Source organism: Camelina sativa, chromosome 19 (assembly GCF_030686135.1).
Source record: "Camelina sativa cultivar CO46 ecotype springtype chromosome 19, ASM3068613v1".
Classification (NCBI taxonomy): Eukaryota; Viridiplantae; Streptophyta; class Magnoliopsida; order Brassicales; family Brassicaceae; genus Camelina; species Camelina sativa.
The window spans coordinates 775,627-796,036 of NC_141898.1; the positions used below are offsets into that span (position 1 = coordinate 775,627).

The window sequence follows — 20,410 nt, forward strand, 5'->3', positions numbered from 1 at the left end:
ATGTGTGTGGTTATTTATAAGTAACACACTTACTGTCAGTAACTTACTGACATACATATCGATAGTTACATAGCGTATAACTTTTATATAAATATGTAGATTGCTAATGTATAGCCACTAGGAAATTATTTTAGAAACCAACAGAACATAAAAATAGATTAACACATTAACTTCTAAATATGCATAAGCTAGTAACAGATTAAATTTTAAATTTATGTAGTCGACCGAAAACGATTCTATTTTTTGTTTTTTCGTGAGTAATAAAGAATTTATGATTGATTAGTTTATGGTTAGAAGTCTAGAAAAGGGCTCTTAACATGCAAGACCCTCGACAACGAAGTTGATGTTTTATAAGTCTCATATGGTATTGTGATGCATGAAATGCTTATTATTTCAAAACTATATATATATTTAAAAGATTCACAACATCAGTTGTATAAGGTACATGGTACGAAAACACACAAAATAAATAAATAAAAGTACATATGCATGTTAATTAAATAAAGAAATAAACAGTTGGGGTTTGTGTGAACGTAAATGTGTGGGGGTGCATTAAGGTGGGTTTCGTTTTGGACGTAACGCGAGAGGCAATCCAATTAAATGTACCACCCAACTTGGATTGCAAATCAAGATTTTAATTCAATGATAGTTTGTTTTAGAAGACACGTATCCATTATACATTTGTCCACTTATATATGCTAAATTTATATGTACATTGTATTGTTATATACTACTAATATACATAGTCGTGAAATTTGAGATATAAACTAAACCTAAACTAATTTATAAAAATACCTTGGTTTTAATGCTTATACACACTTTTGAGTAAATTTATGAGCATGAGATTTCACAATGGCACGAAAAAAACCCGTAACTACGAAGACACTGAATTAATTACTCCATACGTAGTTAGTTTTAGAAGTTACTGAAATGCTTTTGTTTTGTTTTGACCTTTGACGTAACTGAAATGCGTTTGTTTAAGTGTAGATTCATTAATTATGATTACCAATTACCATGTCAAGAATTAGAAAGTCATTAAATTATGATGCCGTTTTATCTTTATTTGGGTTTGACCATTTGAAGTAATGGAAAAAGGAAACAAAAAATTATTTATTGTTCGGGATGTTAAACTAATTAAATAATGAAAAGGTAAAAAAATTTAAATTGGTAGAAAAGGACATTTAACAATTAATATCTCCACGAGCATAAAGAAAGTAGTGTCGGTGGCTCAATGCTTGAAGCATGACGTGCCATTCTCAAGTTTAGGCAATTATTGCTGTCCATATATTTTTACATACATTGCGTGAAAAAAAGAAAAGATACGAAAAAAAATATATAAATGAGCCATTGCGTGAAAAAAAGAAAAGATACGAAAAAAATAATATAAATGAGCATTTTGCGAATTTTGGTTATAGTCAATTTTTGGGTGCTTGAAAGAAGTTAATTATTTTGAGATTTTGTGCTAAATGACAAATTTTGAGTTTAGAAAACTAGAGAAAAAAAAAAAAAAAAAAAAAACCAAATCTTCATCAAAATAAGTCTATCTATGCTAAGATAAGATGTCACGTGCCTATATCGCGGCATGGGTTAGGGTTATTGTCCAGCCCTTTAAGATCGACCCGCGTCATCTCCTGCTTTAACGGGGCAAACACAAATTGGTTCTAAGCCCAATTCTTGACCCAAAAAGTTCAAATTGGGCTTAGACGTAAGTAACAAGACTCTTCTAAAATTTTAATCTTGAAACACCAAAACTGCTGTTAAAATTTGGAATATTCAAACCGGGCACGCTCGAGTGAGTTTGTAATTAGATGGCTCCCAAGTTAAACAAAAGAGCAATATGTGTGTTTTGCATTGATAACACAACAAAACGAGTGTTTACAACAATGACAATTTTTCTACAATGACAATCAATCACAATATCATTGACAAGAGACACAACCATATAAAACACACAGAGCTCTTCCGGCGTTCCCGAAACCAAAACTTTCTCTTAGCCTTTTCCATTCCCAACATCAATCGCTGATCTAACAAACTGGTCGCATTGTGTAACTCCTCCGGACAAAACATCAGCCAAAACTCCGACAATATCAAAAGCTTCTTGCAGATCAGTTGCAGAGTTTATTTCGTCGAGCCACGATATCAATTCCTTGGAGAAACCTACCATTTCTTTCACATTCAATAGCTTCTCTTTCATTACAATCTCCCATGGCTCAAGCTCTACTCCACTTGATGTACCTTCTTTCTTGTTTGGTTCGACGTGACCCGGTTTCTTTGCTTTGTTTGCTTTGAAGAACTGTTGAAGCTGTTCTATCATACCGGTGTAGACCAGCATTGGTTTGACAATAGAGAGCAGTTCATCGCTGGTTAAGGTTTCTGCGTCTTGAGTTTTGCCTCCTGAACTGGTTGATTCCGCAGCGAGAGAAGCTACCCGACCGTGAGCGTGTTGCATGAAAGTATGGTAAATCCCACGCTGGAGAAAAATACGACGGTGTTGGAGCCATGATTCATATGATTCTGATAGAAGCGAGTTTACCATCATGAACTGAACCGTTTCCTCGGTTCCACTTGAGGAAAGCTGAGATCCAGGAGTTAAGGGTCGGGAGTCAGATGGCGGCGTTGTTGCGGTAGATAGTGAAGACGATGAAATATAGGATGAGACCGATTTAGCCATGTTGGTGCGTTGCATGGGGCCTCCTTGGTCGAGAAGATGACGGGCCATTTGGAACATGAAAGGCAAGAAACGGGAATTGCTATCTCTTCCTCCACCTCGGCAATCCGCGCTAAACGAAGCTCCTGTTGCAAACCGAGCCAGCATCTACAGAGGAAACACAAATTGTTAGCAAATCACAGAGCAAATACGAAACGAAATTAACCAAAGCGATTGATGAGCTGTTTGGATTGACTATGAAACAAAACTAAATTTTAACACTATATAACCAAACGCCTACACCTAGTAATCGCGAACGTAACAAAATTTTAGCTTACCAGGACAATGTCGTATGTCAGTAGACGGAGTCTGCTCCCGTCGGCTCTACCAAGAGCACTGAGATTATCCCAGTACTGGTCAACATAACGAAGATACTGAGCTAAGGGAACTGAGGGACCCTTGACAGGGAAGAGAGAGTTGCAAAGAGATTCATTGTTACGTAACATAGCTCCTTCCCATTCTTTCTTCGGGGTTTTAAGAGCAGCATCTGCTCTTTTCGCCTCTTGATGGCATTGGAAATGAATGATATTGAAGTAGCTCACGGTAGTGTATACGCATTCACCACGTGCACTTCCAGAACTGCCAACACCGAGATTCACCCGTTTGCCGTAAGAGTAGACTCCTAATAAATCAGTAGGTCTGAGCTTGTAGCCTTCTCTGCACACCATGCAAGCTAATCCATCCTCTTCTTCCTCTACATCATCAAAACCTTCAAGAATTGGTTGAGAAACCACAATCCTTTCACCACCATCAGAAGATAGCTCTTGACGCATTCCAAGTCCCTGATACAAAAGAGAAAGTTGGTAAACATTGTCACAAGACCAAATTACACTTTTAATTTCCTTGCGAGAGATTCATTATTAAAATTACCTGTAGGAGCTCCTCTCTCTTTCTTAGTGCACGGCGTCTCATTTCATCTTTGGTGGCATCTCGCAATGCACGGACTTTCACTTCTAGAAATCCATTTCCTTCTTTATCAGCGAGTGTGTCTAGCAAATTTTCAGCCCTTGCACCAATCTCGTTTTCTCCAGAGACTCCTTCTAAGGCATGAAGTAAAATTAGGATACCTCCCTGGTCTATGCATGTTTGTGTAGGCAAATGCCCCATCGATAATCCTCTTAGCATTGACAAAATAAGAGGTACTGAGGGAAGTTTAAGAGCCGAAAGCCATTCCTTGCTAGATTTGAACCCAGCCTGTCCTGTGACAGCGAAAATTTCTTTGATGTGTTTGACAGCAACAGCTATGATACCATTCTCCAAAACTATGTCTTTTAACCTCTCTCCACATGAACTTGTCTTGAGAGATTCTGACACTCTTACAAAATTCTCCACAGTAAACCTCTGCTTCGCCGCTTGCTGAGCAATGCTGTCGTCCTTGGGGTTCTCCTCATGACGTTGCTGAAGCTGATCAAATTCAGACCAGTTTTGCAGGTAAGGGCTAAAATGCTCTATGAGTGCTTCCATAGCTGCAGGCTCGCCATATGTTAAGTAAGGCAAGATTCTAGCAACCATCTCCGTGTTCCTTTGTTGTTTGTTTGATTTCTTAAGCCCTGAAGGATGGCTTAGCCTTTCTAAGAACATAAGCACTATTTTCTTGGCCTGTTCCCAAGTTCCAGTTTCCTCGTTACTGACAGTCAAAGCACTTTCCGTGGCGCTGATGCTGTCACTTTCATTTGCTTCAAGTGTCAAACTCTCAACAATTAAAAGAATACCTTCAGCTGGCTCCATAGCATCTACAGAAAATGCCCTCCTAGCTGTTTCAAGAAGTACGCTTAAAGCCCCTAGCCTGAGTAGAGCTCGCCTGTTCTCTCTAATCTTGCAGCAATGGTTTAAGAGATCAAGAACTGCAACCATCTCTTCTTGGTTGGATTTGAAATCATCTCGTAAACTCTGCAAAGTGCATAATGATCAATATAAATTAAATCTGCGACCTTAACCAGCTTCGTTCAAATACATTAAATTTATCTTAAAAAGCCACTGTGGTAATATAATTATTACTCTTCACGCTGTATCTAAAAGTGCACTAAAACACTAAGGACAGACCAGTGTAACTATACAGAGCAGTGACAGAGAGTGGGAGGATCCCAATTTCGTTTTATAGTTTTACGAAGCTTACCTTGATCATATCAAGTAAAATTTCCAGACCACCATATTCCCGAACTGCACCTGCTATTGCAAACTCAATCTCTGGATCTTGTGATTCTTCTCTATCTTCTTCCAATTCCTTGATCATAGGCTCCGTAGCTTCACCATCTAGCCCCTGCCAATATTTTTCAGAGCTTTTAGTAAAAACAGAAACACGAAATAACTAGTTGTTTTATTAGGGGCCTAAACAGTAAGTAAAGGTGAGCACCATCTTTGGCCTAGCTATTCACCAGAAAAAAGGTCACAAACCTGAAGTCTGTATGTCACCGTCATCGGAGGGAAATCCCTGTTAGGAGCTGCATTTGAAGCTAAAAGTGCGGAGTTGGTCAGTGAAGTAGTAGACTGATTTGATTTCTTCCAAACCAGCTCATAAACTTGAGCTATGCTCAGGTCTAGTGAAATGATGTTTCCTGCTACAAGCAACTCCATGCCATAGTCATCTTCCAGTAGACCTAACAGGTCCAACTGCTGACAGATCTTGTTTTTAACATCCCGCATCAGTGGGCCAATCTCAGCACTCGAATATGGATTTTTCGTCATTGATCCCCGAATAAACTCTTCTTGCGTGTGTGATTTGTTCAAGATCAGCATATATACAGCCTCGGGTTTTGACGGGCAGATCAAATTACAAAGCTGCTCAAGAATAAACTGCAAATACAATTGAAATGGTCAAAACACTAGTCAAGGATATATGTTAGTTATAACAAAATAAAATGTCATCGACTTCAAGTGATGTCTAAAGAGAAGTATAGACAATCTCCAGAAATTGTAACGTGATTAATATCTCCAGAGACTGTAACGTGATTCATATCTCCAAAAATACTATTTTAAAGATGATACAGTGGTCCGAATGACAATGCTTCTTACCAAACAGGTACGTCCTTTTTTCTCTTCTGCATGGGTTTGCAGTCCAGAAACACAGGCACGGATGAATTGTCTTTTGTTTTCAATGCTTTCAAGCAGAAGTCCGTCAAGAAGATCTTTTAGGAGTCTGTTGCAATCATTTATAAGCTTCGTCTTTTGCACTATCAAGCCACGGATTACAATGAGGGCCTCCAGAACATGAGACAGCAAATTGTCTCTCATGAATCTGCCACACTCAAAACATTAGACACGTCTGAAGAAGTCAATGTAAGATCAATAGATTTAATGATGAGAAAATTACCTGGAACGAATATTTGGAACCTCTAAGAACTTTCCAAGGAGTTCTAAGAGCTTGTGGAGGGTAAATCCCTGTGAAATGTCTATCTGAAGACTCCTTTCTAGAGATTCAATGTTTCCCACCTCTTGCGAGATCAATTTGCAGATTGTTGTCAGACAGCCCCGAACAGTTAAGAATAAAAGTGCATCTTGTGTCTCTATCATTTTGAAGAGCAGTTCAAAGTATTCTGCGCTGCTTTCACCCGCTGCAAGCGTAGCGGGAAGCAAGCCTATCAGCAAATTGATCAGCCTGTAGCGCCTAGGTGAGCTTTGGGCAGAGAGTAAACTAATCAGTGTGCACATCTCGGACCTGATAGATTGAGAACATGCACTAAGAATAAGCTCTGTGACCCAAGATCCGAGCTCAAATGACTGCAAACCACCTTTAGATGTCCTGCTAGAGCGTCGCTTCCACCTAAGTGAATATTTAAGTGCCAGGAAATCTGATCTGTGGGTTCTAGACTTTTGGTTAGCACTTCTAATTGACTGAGAGGCTTTGTATTGCCTCCTCACAAAGTCGATATATGACGCCCCTTTCTCCCATTCCAAATAACTCACAAGCTGAATATCTCGTGTCTTCTGAGACACATCCGAGCTATGTTCTTCACTTTCTGACGAATACTTTATGATGCCAGCAGCATTCTCATCCTTTCCTTGCACTGCAGGAGCAGATTTTCCCATCGTTAGCTCTTTCTCTGCTGTATCTGGTTTTGGAGGTGTACATGCCACAGAAATAATCTTAAGGCAGGGAAGAATTATGTGCTCTGATATCGCAGGATGTTTAGCACCCAATTTAATGGAAGAAAATAGTAGCTGAAAAACAAGGCGCAGTCTTGACTCCCAAAATTCATCCGTGAGAGAGCATACTTCTGAAAGCAACAACATCTCCTCACGAGTGGCGAGCGCAATGTCCATGGAACGATGGTGTTCAAGGCAGTACATTATTTTCTTCTGTACCAGATTGTTTAACTCATTCACTGCATTCAGATCACCCTCCGAGAAAGTAGAAAGAGCTGCTCTAGCTTGAGCACGAGCTGTTTTCGGACCCTGGTGAATATTGTTTTCAAACAACTCAGACAAAATACCAGCTGCAACAAGTTGTTTCCTAGATCTTGGATGCTTCGACAGAACTTGAAGAATCTCAAGACATTGAGTGACAAAAGTAGAGGCACAACCATAACAATTGTTTGGGGTCTTTGAGACCACACATCTTGAGGCACCTGAAGAAAAATTTGAATTTTTCTGATGGAGATAGCTCATCAAAACTCTGCGTAGCCCCTGTAGCGTTTGTACACTTTTGCTGACAGAATCAAACGCAGCTTTGCACTTCTCACCATACAATACACCCAAAAGCGCGATTTTGCGGTTTATCTTGCATGAGGGACCAGGTAAAGATGCCATCATTTGTTGGACAGTGTCCTTGTGCTGCGAATCCATTTCAGTTTCACCAATGCTTGATACTATCTTCAGAAGCGGCTTCTTGAAGCCCAAGAGTTGCTGATATCTCCTGTGAGCATTTTCCGACTCGGACTCTATTGCAGCCAATCCCCTCTTCATATCTTCGTCATTTTCCATATTATCAAATATGAAGCTTGGTTTTGCCATGAAGTTAAACTCAAACCTCCCATACTTGCTATAGCCACACTCGTTGCAAAGGAAAGAATCCAAATTTTCATAGTTTATGTTACGGCATTGCCTGCACTGATAAGCATTCTCATGGCAGTTGCTGCAAATACCATGTTTATCAGTAACAGGTCGACTGCATCGAGGGCACTGTAATGGTTCAAGAGATAACGCCTGAAGATTCTCATAAAAGGAATCCAACTCGATCATGAAGTTACATGCAGTAATAGGAATAGGAAATTCCACCTTCAGTTCAGTTTGGTTAAAAGACAGATGGCAACTTTTGGCACGCTTCCACAGTGACCAGTTGTTTTTAAGCTCTGATAAATCCGAGACCGGGCGATTGTTGTAATACAAGTTTAGGACCTTCACCGACTTTGACTTTCTTGCATCATGAACATTCATGGTCACAGACTGTATCGTATAACTACCAGTACATTTCACAATGATGCGGTTATCGGTAAACTTTGTCTCGGATTTCAAACTTTCAAGCTTCATTTTGCTATATGGCACATCAGGAGAACTGCAGGCAACACAAGGTTCGCTCTCAAGATAATAACCATCAAATTCCACAAGATTACCCAGAGTGCTGTATATACGGGAGTTTGGATGATTGGCAATGAGTTCGTTTTGAGAATGCAGCGTCTCAAAAAAGCACCTTATCACATCAAGGTTCAGGCAACGATCCACAAGCTCGTTAATTGCTTGCTTTGAGTTGTTTTCTGGAGCCTTGCCGAGCAACAAGGAGACAAGCTCTGTGTACTCAACAATATTCTGACCATATGCTGGCAAGTATCTAACCTTCTGCAAAAGTGCTGCTAACAGACTTTCTTTGAACGAGTGTCTTCCATGATGCCACAAGCCATAAATAACGGACTTTGCTTCAGTGCGAACAGAGCTCGAATTCCATTCCAACAAAAAGAAATCAATAAACTGTCTCAAGAGATCTCCTCCCTTGGCACTGAAGATATCTACCACCCCTTCCATATCCACATATGATTTGTCCAATCCAGAATCATGCCCATCTTCACCTTTTTTCTTCTTCTTTGAATCCACGGACTGAGATCCTGAACGGTTTGAGCCTGTCACTACATCAGTTGCTTCAGCTTTCTGCACTGAGCTGCTCACATCTTTTCCTTGATAAAAGGCCAAATTGAGGAGTTTAAGTGTCTGAATAACAGACTCTTCTGCAAAATGGAATACGCCATTTAGTAAGAAGGACAGAAAATCTCCCTGCCTGAGACAGTACTTCTGCCAGTTCCGAGGCCGCGCCAAAGCAACTTCAGCAATTGTAGAAAGCGACTTCACAATCTTTACACTCCTTTCATATGAAACACTGTTTTCAAAACCACCAGACTTTTCAACATGCTTGTATAGGCTTTTCACTTCATTGGAAAACTGCCAAGAATCTCGGACACTGTAGTATTGAGTTTTGCTTCCGCAAAGATGCAAGAACAGCCTTCTAGCATATCTCCTAACAAAAGCTGTATGAGGGTTATTAATATAGCTGCACAAAACATCCTGGAAACCGTCCAGCTTCAAATCTTTAGAAGAAGTGTTCTTGTAAACCTTTTCCTTCTCTCCCATTTTCTCTTGTTTTTCAGGTCTAACCAAGGTATAAACTAAGCGAAACACATTCTCAAGTAGCAGCCTGTGATAGTCCACAAATATATCTGCTCTATGGGCTTTTGCATATGAATCCGAAAAGAAGGGGGAATAGTTACCCGCAGGTAAATCTCTTCTGACTGTGAGCATGGCTCCACAACCTGAACCAGAGCTTGATCCACGTGCTTCAACATTTGCCGCACGGGACTTAAAAACATGCACTAGCTGCTGAAGTATGTTCATTAGATAATTAACAAAATCTTGATTCCTGAGGAAACTGCATGCGCGAATCAGCTGAGACGCAAAGTCATCTCTCTCTTGAACATCTAAAGAAGACTGGGAAGCAACTAGAGTGGAACTCTGGACACCCCTCCGATCATTTGCATCTGTATTTCCACCTAATCGTGAGCTACTACCATCGCTACCAGGCTGGTGCCAACTACGAAGCATCAAGGTGAAAAACATAAACACAAGAATCACAATTTCCCCAAAGGAAGAGCGAACTGAAGCAGCAAACGGCTTGGTGAGATTGATTTCACCCAAAAGCCATTTAATTAACTTTTCCAAGCTTATTTCTTCGGGCTTTGAGCTATCCATAAAGGCTCCACCAATGGCAGATGATAATCTGTAGAACAATTGCATGACAGGAATAGCTTGAACACCGGATACTGTCTCCATCCATCCGCTCAATTCTAGGAGTAGCTCAGAGAGAATTAAAGAATTAACGGCACGCTTTGAAGCTGAGATAGAAACAGGATCAGTCACTGAGGCAGAAAAATCAGTAGATTCACCAGGTTCCAAGACATGGATCGATGGAGTTGAAGCTTGTGGGATGCTATTTGTTATCGTCGGTGACATATTTGAAATACCTACTTCATCCGCAGAGAACTGAATCTCATTGGTGTCTGCACCAAGTGATTCCACTTCTATTGGAAGTGCTGTCATGGGATGATCTCGAGTGTGTGGTGGTGGAAGACGATCAGCATCTAACACTTCATAGCATGCCTCACATAAATCGAAATCTGGACAAACGGTGCAGTGCCACCTTCTTCTCAGGATAGGGACGGTGGAGCAGCCATCACAGCAGTATTGAACAGATGAAGTTATAGAGTCCTCCTCAATCATGGCATGCGTATTTCCACCAGCTGTTCTGATAGGCACCGAAGGAGTTGTAACATTATCTACCAAATCATCTGTTGTCAAGATTGTTTGCTTTGGGAAAGGAACCTGAAGTAATCTTGATGATATGGCCAAGCTGTAAAGAAACTTAGTTAGAAGACTGGACCATATCTAAAAGAACAGAGTATAAAAACTATACAGAAGAACACACCTGCTGGATGTTTGTACAGACTCATTGGGAAACAATATAAGTGCTTTCAGTAGCTGAACCGCAGGAGCCACAGAATGAACCCCTGTATCCTTTCCTTGAGATGCCAAACACTCTGCATAGCTATAGATTAGTTCAACGGAGGACATCACGACATTGTTCAGAGTAGGTGTATCCAGTGGCTCTGACTCCAAAATTCCCCAGAGCACTTGCATCAGATTGTCTACCACTTCAGAGCCTACAGAACAAACATATCTCATATAAACAAAGCTATATGAAAGGAACACGATAATTGCATGACAAACAGTCGCTCCTATTACATATTACAAGGGTAAAAGAAACAATATTGTGTTCGACTACATATGGAAAAAGATAGACTGTAGATATTAACAGAAAGCACATATACCATTCATCTCCAGAAAGACAGAGAAATTTGATTTACGGGTCAAAGCTATTTTAGACACCGCCCGCATCTGAGCATTGAACTCTTCAACAATCGAGCCTCCAGTACCAGAAATGCCCAACCTTGAAGAAAGTATAGAGGTCACCCTGACCACTCCAAGAAGTCGCATGGTGTCTTTGACCTATAACAGCACAGATATATCAATGCCAAAAATAACAAACAACTTTCACGCATATCTGCTCAAAAATAGCATGTGAAGATGCTAGACTGAATATGGTAGGAGCAATACCTGGTAGTATATCTCCTTTCTTGGAAAGACAGACTGCAAGACACGACAAGCTGCAGTTTGTAACAGAGTTTCCCTATCACTTTCGAAAATCGTCTCGAGTAGCTGTTTGCATTTTAGTTCGCCAAGATCTACTTCTTGCTTTGGCCTACAAACTGAATAAAAGATTGATAGGAGCTTAAGACCATCAGCGATAACTTGCTCCTCTACAGAAGCAGACTGTGCCAACGCTCTCTTTTTACTAGAGCCTGGAAGAAGCAAACCATGACCAAGCACACGAGCTTCCATATCTAGCACAGCATCCATTTTTTCTTTCCAGCCAAATTCATCTTTAGCTCTCCCGTATACTTCAAGCGAGTCTATTCGGGGCAGTGCAGTCCCACTAGTAGTCGGCCCCACAGAGATTACAACATCTTCATCAGCTAGAAGTGACTCAGCCACTGTTAATGGGATGTCATACCAGCACCTCATGCCTTCATCCATCTTAATCGATCTTTGAAAAATGGTAACTTCTGAAGGTATAGAGCTTGCTGATGTAGTACCCACATGCATCCGGATGCCAACCATAACAATGTCAGGGTTTGGATTGGAGACAGATATCTGAAAGAGAGAAGGTTAGATAACTAGACACAAGTGACCCATATCATTATAATCACACCGTCAAAATACTCTTTAAGAGTTATAATCAAGCATATTACACAGAAAAACTTATCAAGAAAAATTACTGGAGAAAACCAACCATACCTTGAAGCCCAAAGGACTGGGACTCTCAATAAAGCCATCCTCAGATGCCAAGCTCTGTTTTGCTCCCTCGGAATCACCATTTCTAATAGCATCACTACCAAATCTCACATCTGCCGTAATGCAAAAAGTCTTCTCAAAGAAATCAAGGGGAAACTCCGGCTTTGCACCCGCATAGGCTTTGTTGTTAAGTATCTTAGAACCCAATTTTTTAACCTTTTCAGCTGTGAAATTTGAGTCAGCATCAACTCCACTCCGAACATGAGAATAAATCTGAAGGCTGCCATCATCATGCAGAACAAGACAGTGAATATTGTCTTTTGACAAAGGTTTGTAAGCTGTTATTCCGACCATAGGGGAAGATGATCCAGTCGGATGACGGAGATTCTGTGCAAATACCCCATCGCCCCTCAAGGACACAGCTAAGGCAGCATTTGATTTCACACTGGAAAAGCAAATAAACAATCCACTGCCAGCCAACAACTCTCTCCAACGATGCAATCCAGCCACCTTCTGCTTACAATCTGAGTCTTCCTCAAACAGGCCAGATGTCTCAGTTAAGGATGTTGCGTCTGAGCTGAGTCGACCCATAAAAGAACTTCCGTTATGATAAGATATGAAAAGCAGTCGATATGTTGAAGAGAAATAGACAGATGCACCCTTTCCGGTAACATCCTTTCCCATAATTTGAACGATTTCCTTAAGTGGTGTTGCACCTGCATTACCGCCCCAAGATAGTTCAAACCTGTACAAATTCCCTTGTTCTGAAAGAACAAGAAGGAAAACCCTCCCGCGAGCAGCAACAAAAAGGGTAGCATCCACAATCATGTCATTTGGCAAGGTGAAGTACTGTGTCGGACTGATGCTATCCTGGGATAGATCATATATCTTCACGAATTTATTTGTAACAACCATTAACTGAACTTGTGAACCAGGAACCCATTCTATACGCCTGATGTATGCACCCTGCAGGGCAAGCTCAACAGCAAGCCTGTCGATGACTTCACCTCGATGATTTAACGTAAGTATCTGACAATCTTCAAGGCCTGCAACAGCAAGATAATTCTCCACAACTGGGTTGAATGCCAGATGAACAATCTCAAAACGAACAATATTCCTGGAAAGTGGTTTAACATTGGCCTTGTCTGCATTTATGGGTGCAATTGTTGCTTGTCCTATTAGCTGTCCAACATCAAATATAGCAACTTTATCACCTTCTCCAACTGCAAGGCGACCCCGAACACTAACACTCAGGAGAGACTTGACAAGGGAACCATTGGCTAAAAGAGATTTAAGGTCCTTTGAATTAGCATAATCAGCCTTTATTTTTAAGTCCAGTGACCCACTTTTATATGCTTTTTTCAGCTGCAAAAGATCTGTGTCAAACGAAAGAACTTTTTCTTTCCCGAGATTGACCTGCTTATCTTTCGAAAGGCCAGAGTCTCTTTTGCTAGTGATAGACGGAAGCAAAGAAGAGAAAAGCTCCAGCACTCGGTCCTCTATGCCGAGCTCTTCTAGTAGCAGTGACATCTTATATTGAGTTTCTTTAGGGATAGATAACACAACGTGGTTTTCCTCCCCGAGACCATCTTCTTCCACATCTGAATCGCTTTCTGCAAGCGGCTCTGCATCCTCAGACAAGGGTAAAAAGGATTGGAAATTATTTGTACCACGAGCTGGAGCGCTTCCAATGTCATTAAATTTGCGTGGCTTCAAGCACTGACAGCTGCTTCCCCTAACACCCCCAGCTCCACAGTCACAGAAAAAACGACTCGATCGTGAATAGACAACACGGTGACCCCGGTGGCAAACTTTTGCGCAAACAGAACAGCAACCTTTGGACACAGTAAGGTCACATGTGTAACAAAAATACCAATGTTGTTCCATGAAATTACTGCCACTGGAAGTAAAAGTGCAGACTTTTGAGGCAAGGTACCTCTCACTGTTGGCATCTTCTTCATCTTCCTTGTCTAAGCTGGCCATTTCACCATCAGATGTTCCATCATCTTCATCTTCATCGACAGAAGTGACATCGCATTCAAGTGATATTGAGCTTCCTTCCTGATTTACAGGGAGAGCCAATGTATCAGATTTTTTCGCTGTTCCTGAAAGTTTTGGAACCAATGGACCTGTTGCAGTATTCTTATTGCTTGTCAAGGACTGCCCACATGAACTCTCTCCATGACTTGGAGAACGGTTGCTCAATAAGGTGCCTATCACACCAAAAAGAAACTTCAAACCAGGAAGCAACTTCTCATCAGCAGCAAGCTTCTGCATCAGCATTATAGTTCTCTTTAAAACCATCTTCATCAGGTTGTCTTCCTTTGCAAGTTGAAGAACAAAGTTAAAATATGACATAGCCATATGGGTATCAAATGAGAGAAATGCGGTATCGAGGGAGATCAGCATGGCCTCGAATAAATGATTCTGTAACTCTCTGGTCTGTAGGTCGTTAGTAGATGACACAAGACAATTAATAAAATTCATTGCTGCCTCTCTGAAAGAAAGAGAATTCCCTTTTGCAGTCTTTTTCCCATCTATTTCCTCAATGAAGGAACCCAACAGTCTTCTCTCCAGCCACCCAGATAAAGTAATCAAATCCATGTCAATAAACTTTCGCTGTACTTTTCTCCTGAGAACAGTGGATGGAGCCACAGACAAGAGGTCAACAAGGAAGTTGAGTACTTTTATGTTAACCGGTTCCAAGGAACAGTAGTCCAATGAGTCAATAAAAACAGAGAGATCTCCACGTTGCAACTGATAGAATTCCCTGGTAGGCTCAGAGACTGCATCTACACCAAGATAAAATTTGAAAATGTCCGATTTCGAAGAATCCTTGCTTAGACTATCCATAACATCTACAATCTTGGTAATCACCCCTTCAAGCACATGGCTTCTATCTATCTGCTCAGCACAGATATCTCTTACAAACCCCTCCATGTCTTTCATCAGGAACAACTCCGTCAAATCTGGAAGCTGCAACGCTGCACATATATATTGACGGATTTCCTCGCATTTCCCATGAAAATTTTCGAATACCTGATCAAACTTAATAATCATGATAGAATCAAGTATCTGATGAAGTACACAAGTATCTACCCCAAACTTCTCCTTTGAGTTGCCCAGCTTGAGTAAGCCATCTATTGTCAGCACAATGCATCTTATGCTTCGAATACATGAAAGAAGAATCGCACTGGAAGTTTGAAGACTAGCGGGAAACCCATGTACCATAAATTCCCAAAACACTTTCCATAAAACACCCGAACCTCTTCCATCACCCAGAGCATCCAGTTTCGACAGATAAAAAATGCATTGAAGATGGAGAGAATTGTCACCAATCTTCACATATTCACCTTGGAGACTTTTGCCAAATTGAGTATGCTTCAGAAGTAGCAGAGAAGGCGAACTATGACCATGATGATTCCAAGCGCTGAAAGTTGCAAGGAAAGCTTTCTTATACACTCGTAAATATTTGCTAACCAATGATGAAAGCATTCTCAGCAGTTCTGTAATATCACCAGTCTCCATCAAGTAAGAGACTACACCTTCTGCAGCAGCAACATAATTGGCGTCAACAGATGCGCACTCCCTCCAGAATGGATCGATTTCTGAACATGAATTGTTCTTGCAATAACCCCAGACACCACCATCAAGAAAGTACAACAGAAGGGAGAGCCAGGATCCTCCGCGAATAAAGTCCCAACCCAAATCCTCAACCACCTGCTCAGGTGCTGCCTGGAGCTGACTTAAAACACCGATCAGAATGTTTCTCAACTCTATATTCTTACCAACAAAATTGATGTCGCCAACAAGCAAATGACTGGTACAGATGAGATCCACAGAGCTAGATATGTCCAATTCCTGGTAATTAACATGCAAGGAAGGCTGACTATCCAATGCACAGTTGATACGAGCAATATCCCAAGAAAGTAAGAAAATGTATCTTTCCACTAATAGGTCTTCCACTTTTCCTGCCTTTTTTCCCTTCCACAACCCCAAAACCCGGGACAAACTAGCAGATAAATCTCCATAATTCAAGTTTAGAGTTTTGGCAGCAGATACATCATTCTGAAATGTAGGAGGATGTGGAGAAAAGTCAATCATTTGACTCATCAGATGGCTGACTGACTCCTCTTCAGCCCATGAATCAGTTATGCCCCTTGCTACAACAGACGCCCAAGAAGATAAATGATCACCAATGGTTACATGCAAATTACTACCACAGCTACGAACTTCCCTCAGTTTAGACCTTAGATCTAGCATCAATGATGTTGGGCATGTGTTTGGATGTAACAACATATGGTGCAACAGCACTAACAACCTAGATATCAGCATTGCCCAGCTGGACAGCTGGGGACCATCACATATTCCTGACGGGGTATCAACTTTATGCAGACACGAAGCAATGAGATTTGAGAACTTTGCCTTTTCTTCTTCACTTGATAGATGGAAAGCCATAAGAAGAATCTCAATATGGAAAGCAGAGGGAAGACATGCAGTCAACTCCTTGAGACTCAAAGCTTCAGCACATATACTTCTTGCTCTCTCGGCAATAAAATTAACAAAACCATCATAAATTTTGGTTCTCAGCTGTGCCCCAGCCAATCCCGGCCTGCAAAGAAGAGTGTGAGCCAACAGCGCCAGAGTCTTATCATTATAGCTGAAGTCAGTATTTTCAACAACAAGGATTTGCTGAAAAAGGTAGGACTCAAGAGAATCGGACAGAGCACGACTTCTCAGGAGATTGAGTAACAGCTCAAAGGCAACGTGTCCAGGTTTCCCCTCATCTTGGAGCATGCAACCACCATCAGAAGCCTTGTCTTCAATACTACAGCCTACTATATTGAGCAGGATATCAATGTGACTAGTGTCAAGCTTTTTACATCCATCTTCGTATATACTAGGAACCCATTCTTGACATAAAATGCACGTTCTAAGAAAATTCAATAGTTCCCTAGCGGCTTGCAATGGTAAATTGCTGCTAACGGAAACAGGTGGTTGATCATTTGGTTCTATGGAACACAGAGAACGGCTACCCTCAGAAAACAAGTTCCCAAACAGGGCTTCATCGTCATGAGAAATTTGGCTTTCGACTTCCGCAAAACTGTTGGATCTTAAACTGGAATACGTCCTCTCCACTTTTGGACGTAATTTTACACCTTCGCGATGGAGGAAATAAACAAGATGGAAGCAGTCATCCATCCATTGACTTGATGAAGGAAATATCACTCTCATTATATCTACGACCGTGAAGCACTTGAGCAACGGGATCCTTTCCTGGCGCAGATGGAGATAAACAAAATCAACAGAAGGATTGGTATTGTCATAGGTGACTTCTGACTCTAAAATCCTCAAATCTTGGATATGGTATGGTTGTCTCTTGAGATCTTGAATGAGTTTCAATGTGTAGATGACAGACCGAGGGAAGTAAGCAAGTGGAGGGGACAAATTACAAGAGGACGCATCATATCTCCACACTGAGGCATCTAGATTGTTGAGAATAGAAGCTGACACACATGCCTGGACATTCTGAAAAACACTGCTCTTGCCAAAAATGAGTTGGATGAGATTAAGAAATCCCTCCACCAGCGCAAGAGAAAGACTCTCAATATTACCCTCTGTAGCTGTGTGGTTAGCGAATTCAGAAGAAACCTTAAAGAGCTTAGGAAAAGCATCCGTAAATGAAGCTACTGCCTGTAACAATGAGCCATCGTTTTCTATACTTTGAACATCTTTGGAAAGACTTCCAAGCAGCTTCAAAATTCTTAAGCAGAAGGACAATTTATCAAGGAAAGCTTGATCAACTGTCTTCTCATCTAACACACTTGGCAACTGAACAAGCTCTTTGCAGACCATAATCAGACGAAAAACACAGCCAAGGTGAACAACAGCCAGGTGTCGAGTTAAGGGATTCAAGTTTCCACAGTCTTGTTGAAAAGAGGGCTTTACTACAGACTGCGCTTGGACATCAGATTCAATGCATTCAGACATCAGCGTAATAAGAAGCCGGTCAACTGGCTTCTCTTCATTTGAGCATCTGCCCCCTGCTTGACATGTCAAAGGATGTAAAGGTAATCAGATAAGTTTGAAGTAAGAAAACAAATTTCTGAGTGGATTGGTAGCAGTAATATACCTTGAAAAGTACATTTCACAAGGCTATATGATTCCATATTATCATGCTCGCCAGAAAACGCTGGCCACAGCTCTGCAACTTCAGCGGGAGAGACAGCTGGTAATATATCATATTGCTTCTCACTTGCATCAAAAGAAGCAATTTCCAAAAGTACTTGCATGTTTATCTGATTCAAGCAAGGAAGCAAGCATTTGGAGAGATTACTAAAGCAGTCAAGCTTGAGAGAAACACAGTAAGAAACAAAAACATTAGGCCGCAAATTGTTTGGGTAATGGAAGAAGAGATACAAATGGAAGTAGACTGTAACTCTACTATAGCCATCACTGAAAAGTTACAACGAAAACATGCTGGTATGTAGCTAATATCTACGGTGCAATAATGAAACCTAAACACCAGTAAACCTGATAAAGACTTGCAAAACACCAGTGTCAAGCAGATTTCCTAGACTTACGAGCGATATCCAACGATAAAGACTCTACCCTACATACCGAATCTCTATGACAAATGTATGTAAAAGAATGACACAGATCAAAACAAAAGAACAAACCTGCATTTTCAGATCATTTTGTCTAAAATTTGACTTCTCCAAGAAGCTGAGGGAGAACTCCATCACCTCCTGGATGACACCCAAAACTATTGGTTCGAGTTGGTCCACTGAAAAAGAAACAACCGTAAGGAAAATGATTAAATTCGAGGTCATTTACAACTGCTTCATCTGGAAAATAACAACAAGTAACTCGCTCATCTCATCTCATCTAGGGTAGCAAACTTCGCACAACAAAGAAGCAAACATCAAAAGCTCAGAAAGTGGAAGACGGAGGACTATGATAATCAAACAATCAGCGAGTAGTACAGACCTAAAACCTTGATTTAAAATAAACGAATCAGTGTCAAAGTCGGCAGTACCTAAAAGAGATCGCGATAGTAGAAGGATCGCCTGGGAAATCGAAACAAGTGACTGAACTTGCGAATCGGACCAGGTCTCAAAGCGTAGCTTGCCGTTGCCGGAGGAATCATCACCATCAACATCATCATCTCCGCCGATCGGAGCGATACCCCAGCGAAGGAGGAGATAGAAAGAACGGAGACCGCGCTTGATCGAATCATCGGAGCGTAAACGGCGAGAAAAGAGATCTGAAGATGCCGAAGACGACAAAGAGGGGAAGGCGGTGTCGTCAAAAAGAAATCGGCAGAGATTCGCCAAGTCATCTGCCATTTCCTGGCGAGTTCGTGAAACAAACAAAAGGTTTCTTCTTCTTCTAGAGAGTGATATATACAAAAGGTAAGGGTTTATTATAACTACAGAATCCCCTTTTCTATCGAAGGCGGTGAAAAAAGACATAATATACTCTCTGTAGAAGGAAGACGATGTTCTTTTTTTTTTTTTTTTTCTTTCAAAATTAATATTTAAAAAATTCCTTAATTTTGTTCAAAAAAAAATCCTTAATTATTTTTGTAATTTGATTAAATCTATATAATTCGTTAGATTACCATAAGTATCATCGTTTAAAGGCTTTTTGGGGGAAAAAAAAAATCACTTTGGCGTAAGAAATAAATACGTTCAGTTTTTTTTTATTGGTCCACCACCATTACGAATTCTTTTTTCTCTAGATTATGAAACTTAAGTGATTTTAATGAAAAAAAATTTAACGACATTAATTTGTAATTTGGTCTAATACACAGATTTAATAGTTGGGAGTAAAGCCAAAAAGACCAGGAAAAATCACAATTGATTTACGGTTTATGACATAATATACAAGAGGTTGTCAAAAAAAAAAAAAAAAAAAAAGACATAATATACAAGAGAGTGCTCCGGTTTAACAAGGAAAAATCACACCTGATTTACGGTTTACATAAACCAGACTATATACCAATAATCTCATAAAGGAACATTCGGTGGAAAGCATATACGTAACAGGAGAAAATAAACCTAATTTTCGACTGGAAAAATATCTTCAAATAAAGGGATTAGGTTAACAGCAGTCGTTAGCTCTTCTGAATATGGGCGAATCCACCATGAAATAATCTTCTTAATTCTCCTTATGGATTTCTTCTTACGCACTCTTTCTTTAACATCTCTTATGCATTGGTTCTGATTACATTTTTTTCTTTCTTTTTACGTAGTTTGATGCTTCAGGACGCCGGTTTGATTCTATACTTTTTCAGTTTTTTTTTTTTTTTTTTTTTTTGGGGGGAGATGTACAGTAGAATTATTCATCAAATTGTTATTGCAGTTGCTT

The 20,410-nt window shown here is 40.5% G+C and overlaps 1 protein-coding gene across 1 annotated transcript; it reads right to left on the reverse strand.

Annotated features, from left to right (window-relative positions):
- Window positions 1-1,820: 1,820 nt before the first annotated feature.
- LOC104767291 (auxin transport protein BIG) lies at window positions 1,821-19,543 on the reverse strand. The gene is made up of 14 exons (XM_087500930.1): window positions 19,077-19,543; window positions 18,718-18,824; window positions 18,171-18,336; window positions 12,041-18,081; window positions 11,300-11,896; window positions 11,014-11,191; window positions 10,611-10,845; window positions 6,018-10,535; window positions 5,720-5,942; window positions 5,102-5,500; window positions 4,824-4,967; window positions 3,578-4,597; window positions 2,986-3,489; window positions 1,821-2,815 (listed from the first exon to the last, which is right to left on the reverse strand). Exons 1-14 carry the CDS (start codon window positions 19,510-19,512, stop codon window positions 1,991-1,993), a joined length of 15,393 nt encoding a protein of 5,130 aa, XP_087357056.1. The 5' UTR covers window positions 19,513-19,543; the 3' UTR covers window positions 1,821-1,990.
- Window positions 19,544-20,410: the final 867 nt, after the last annotated feature.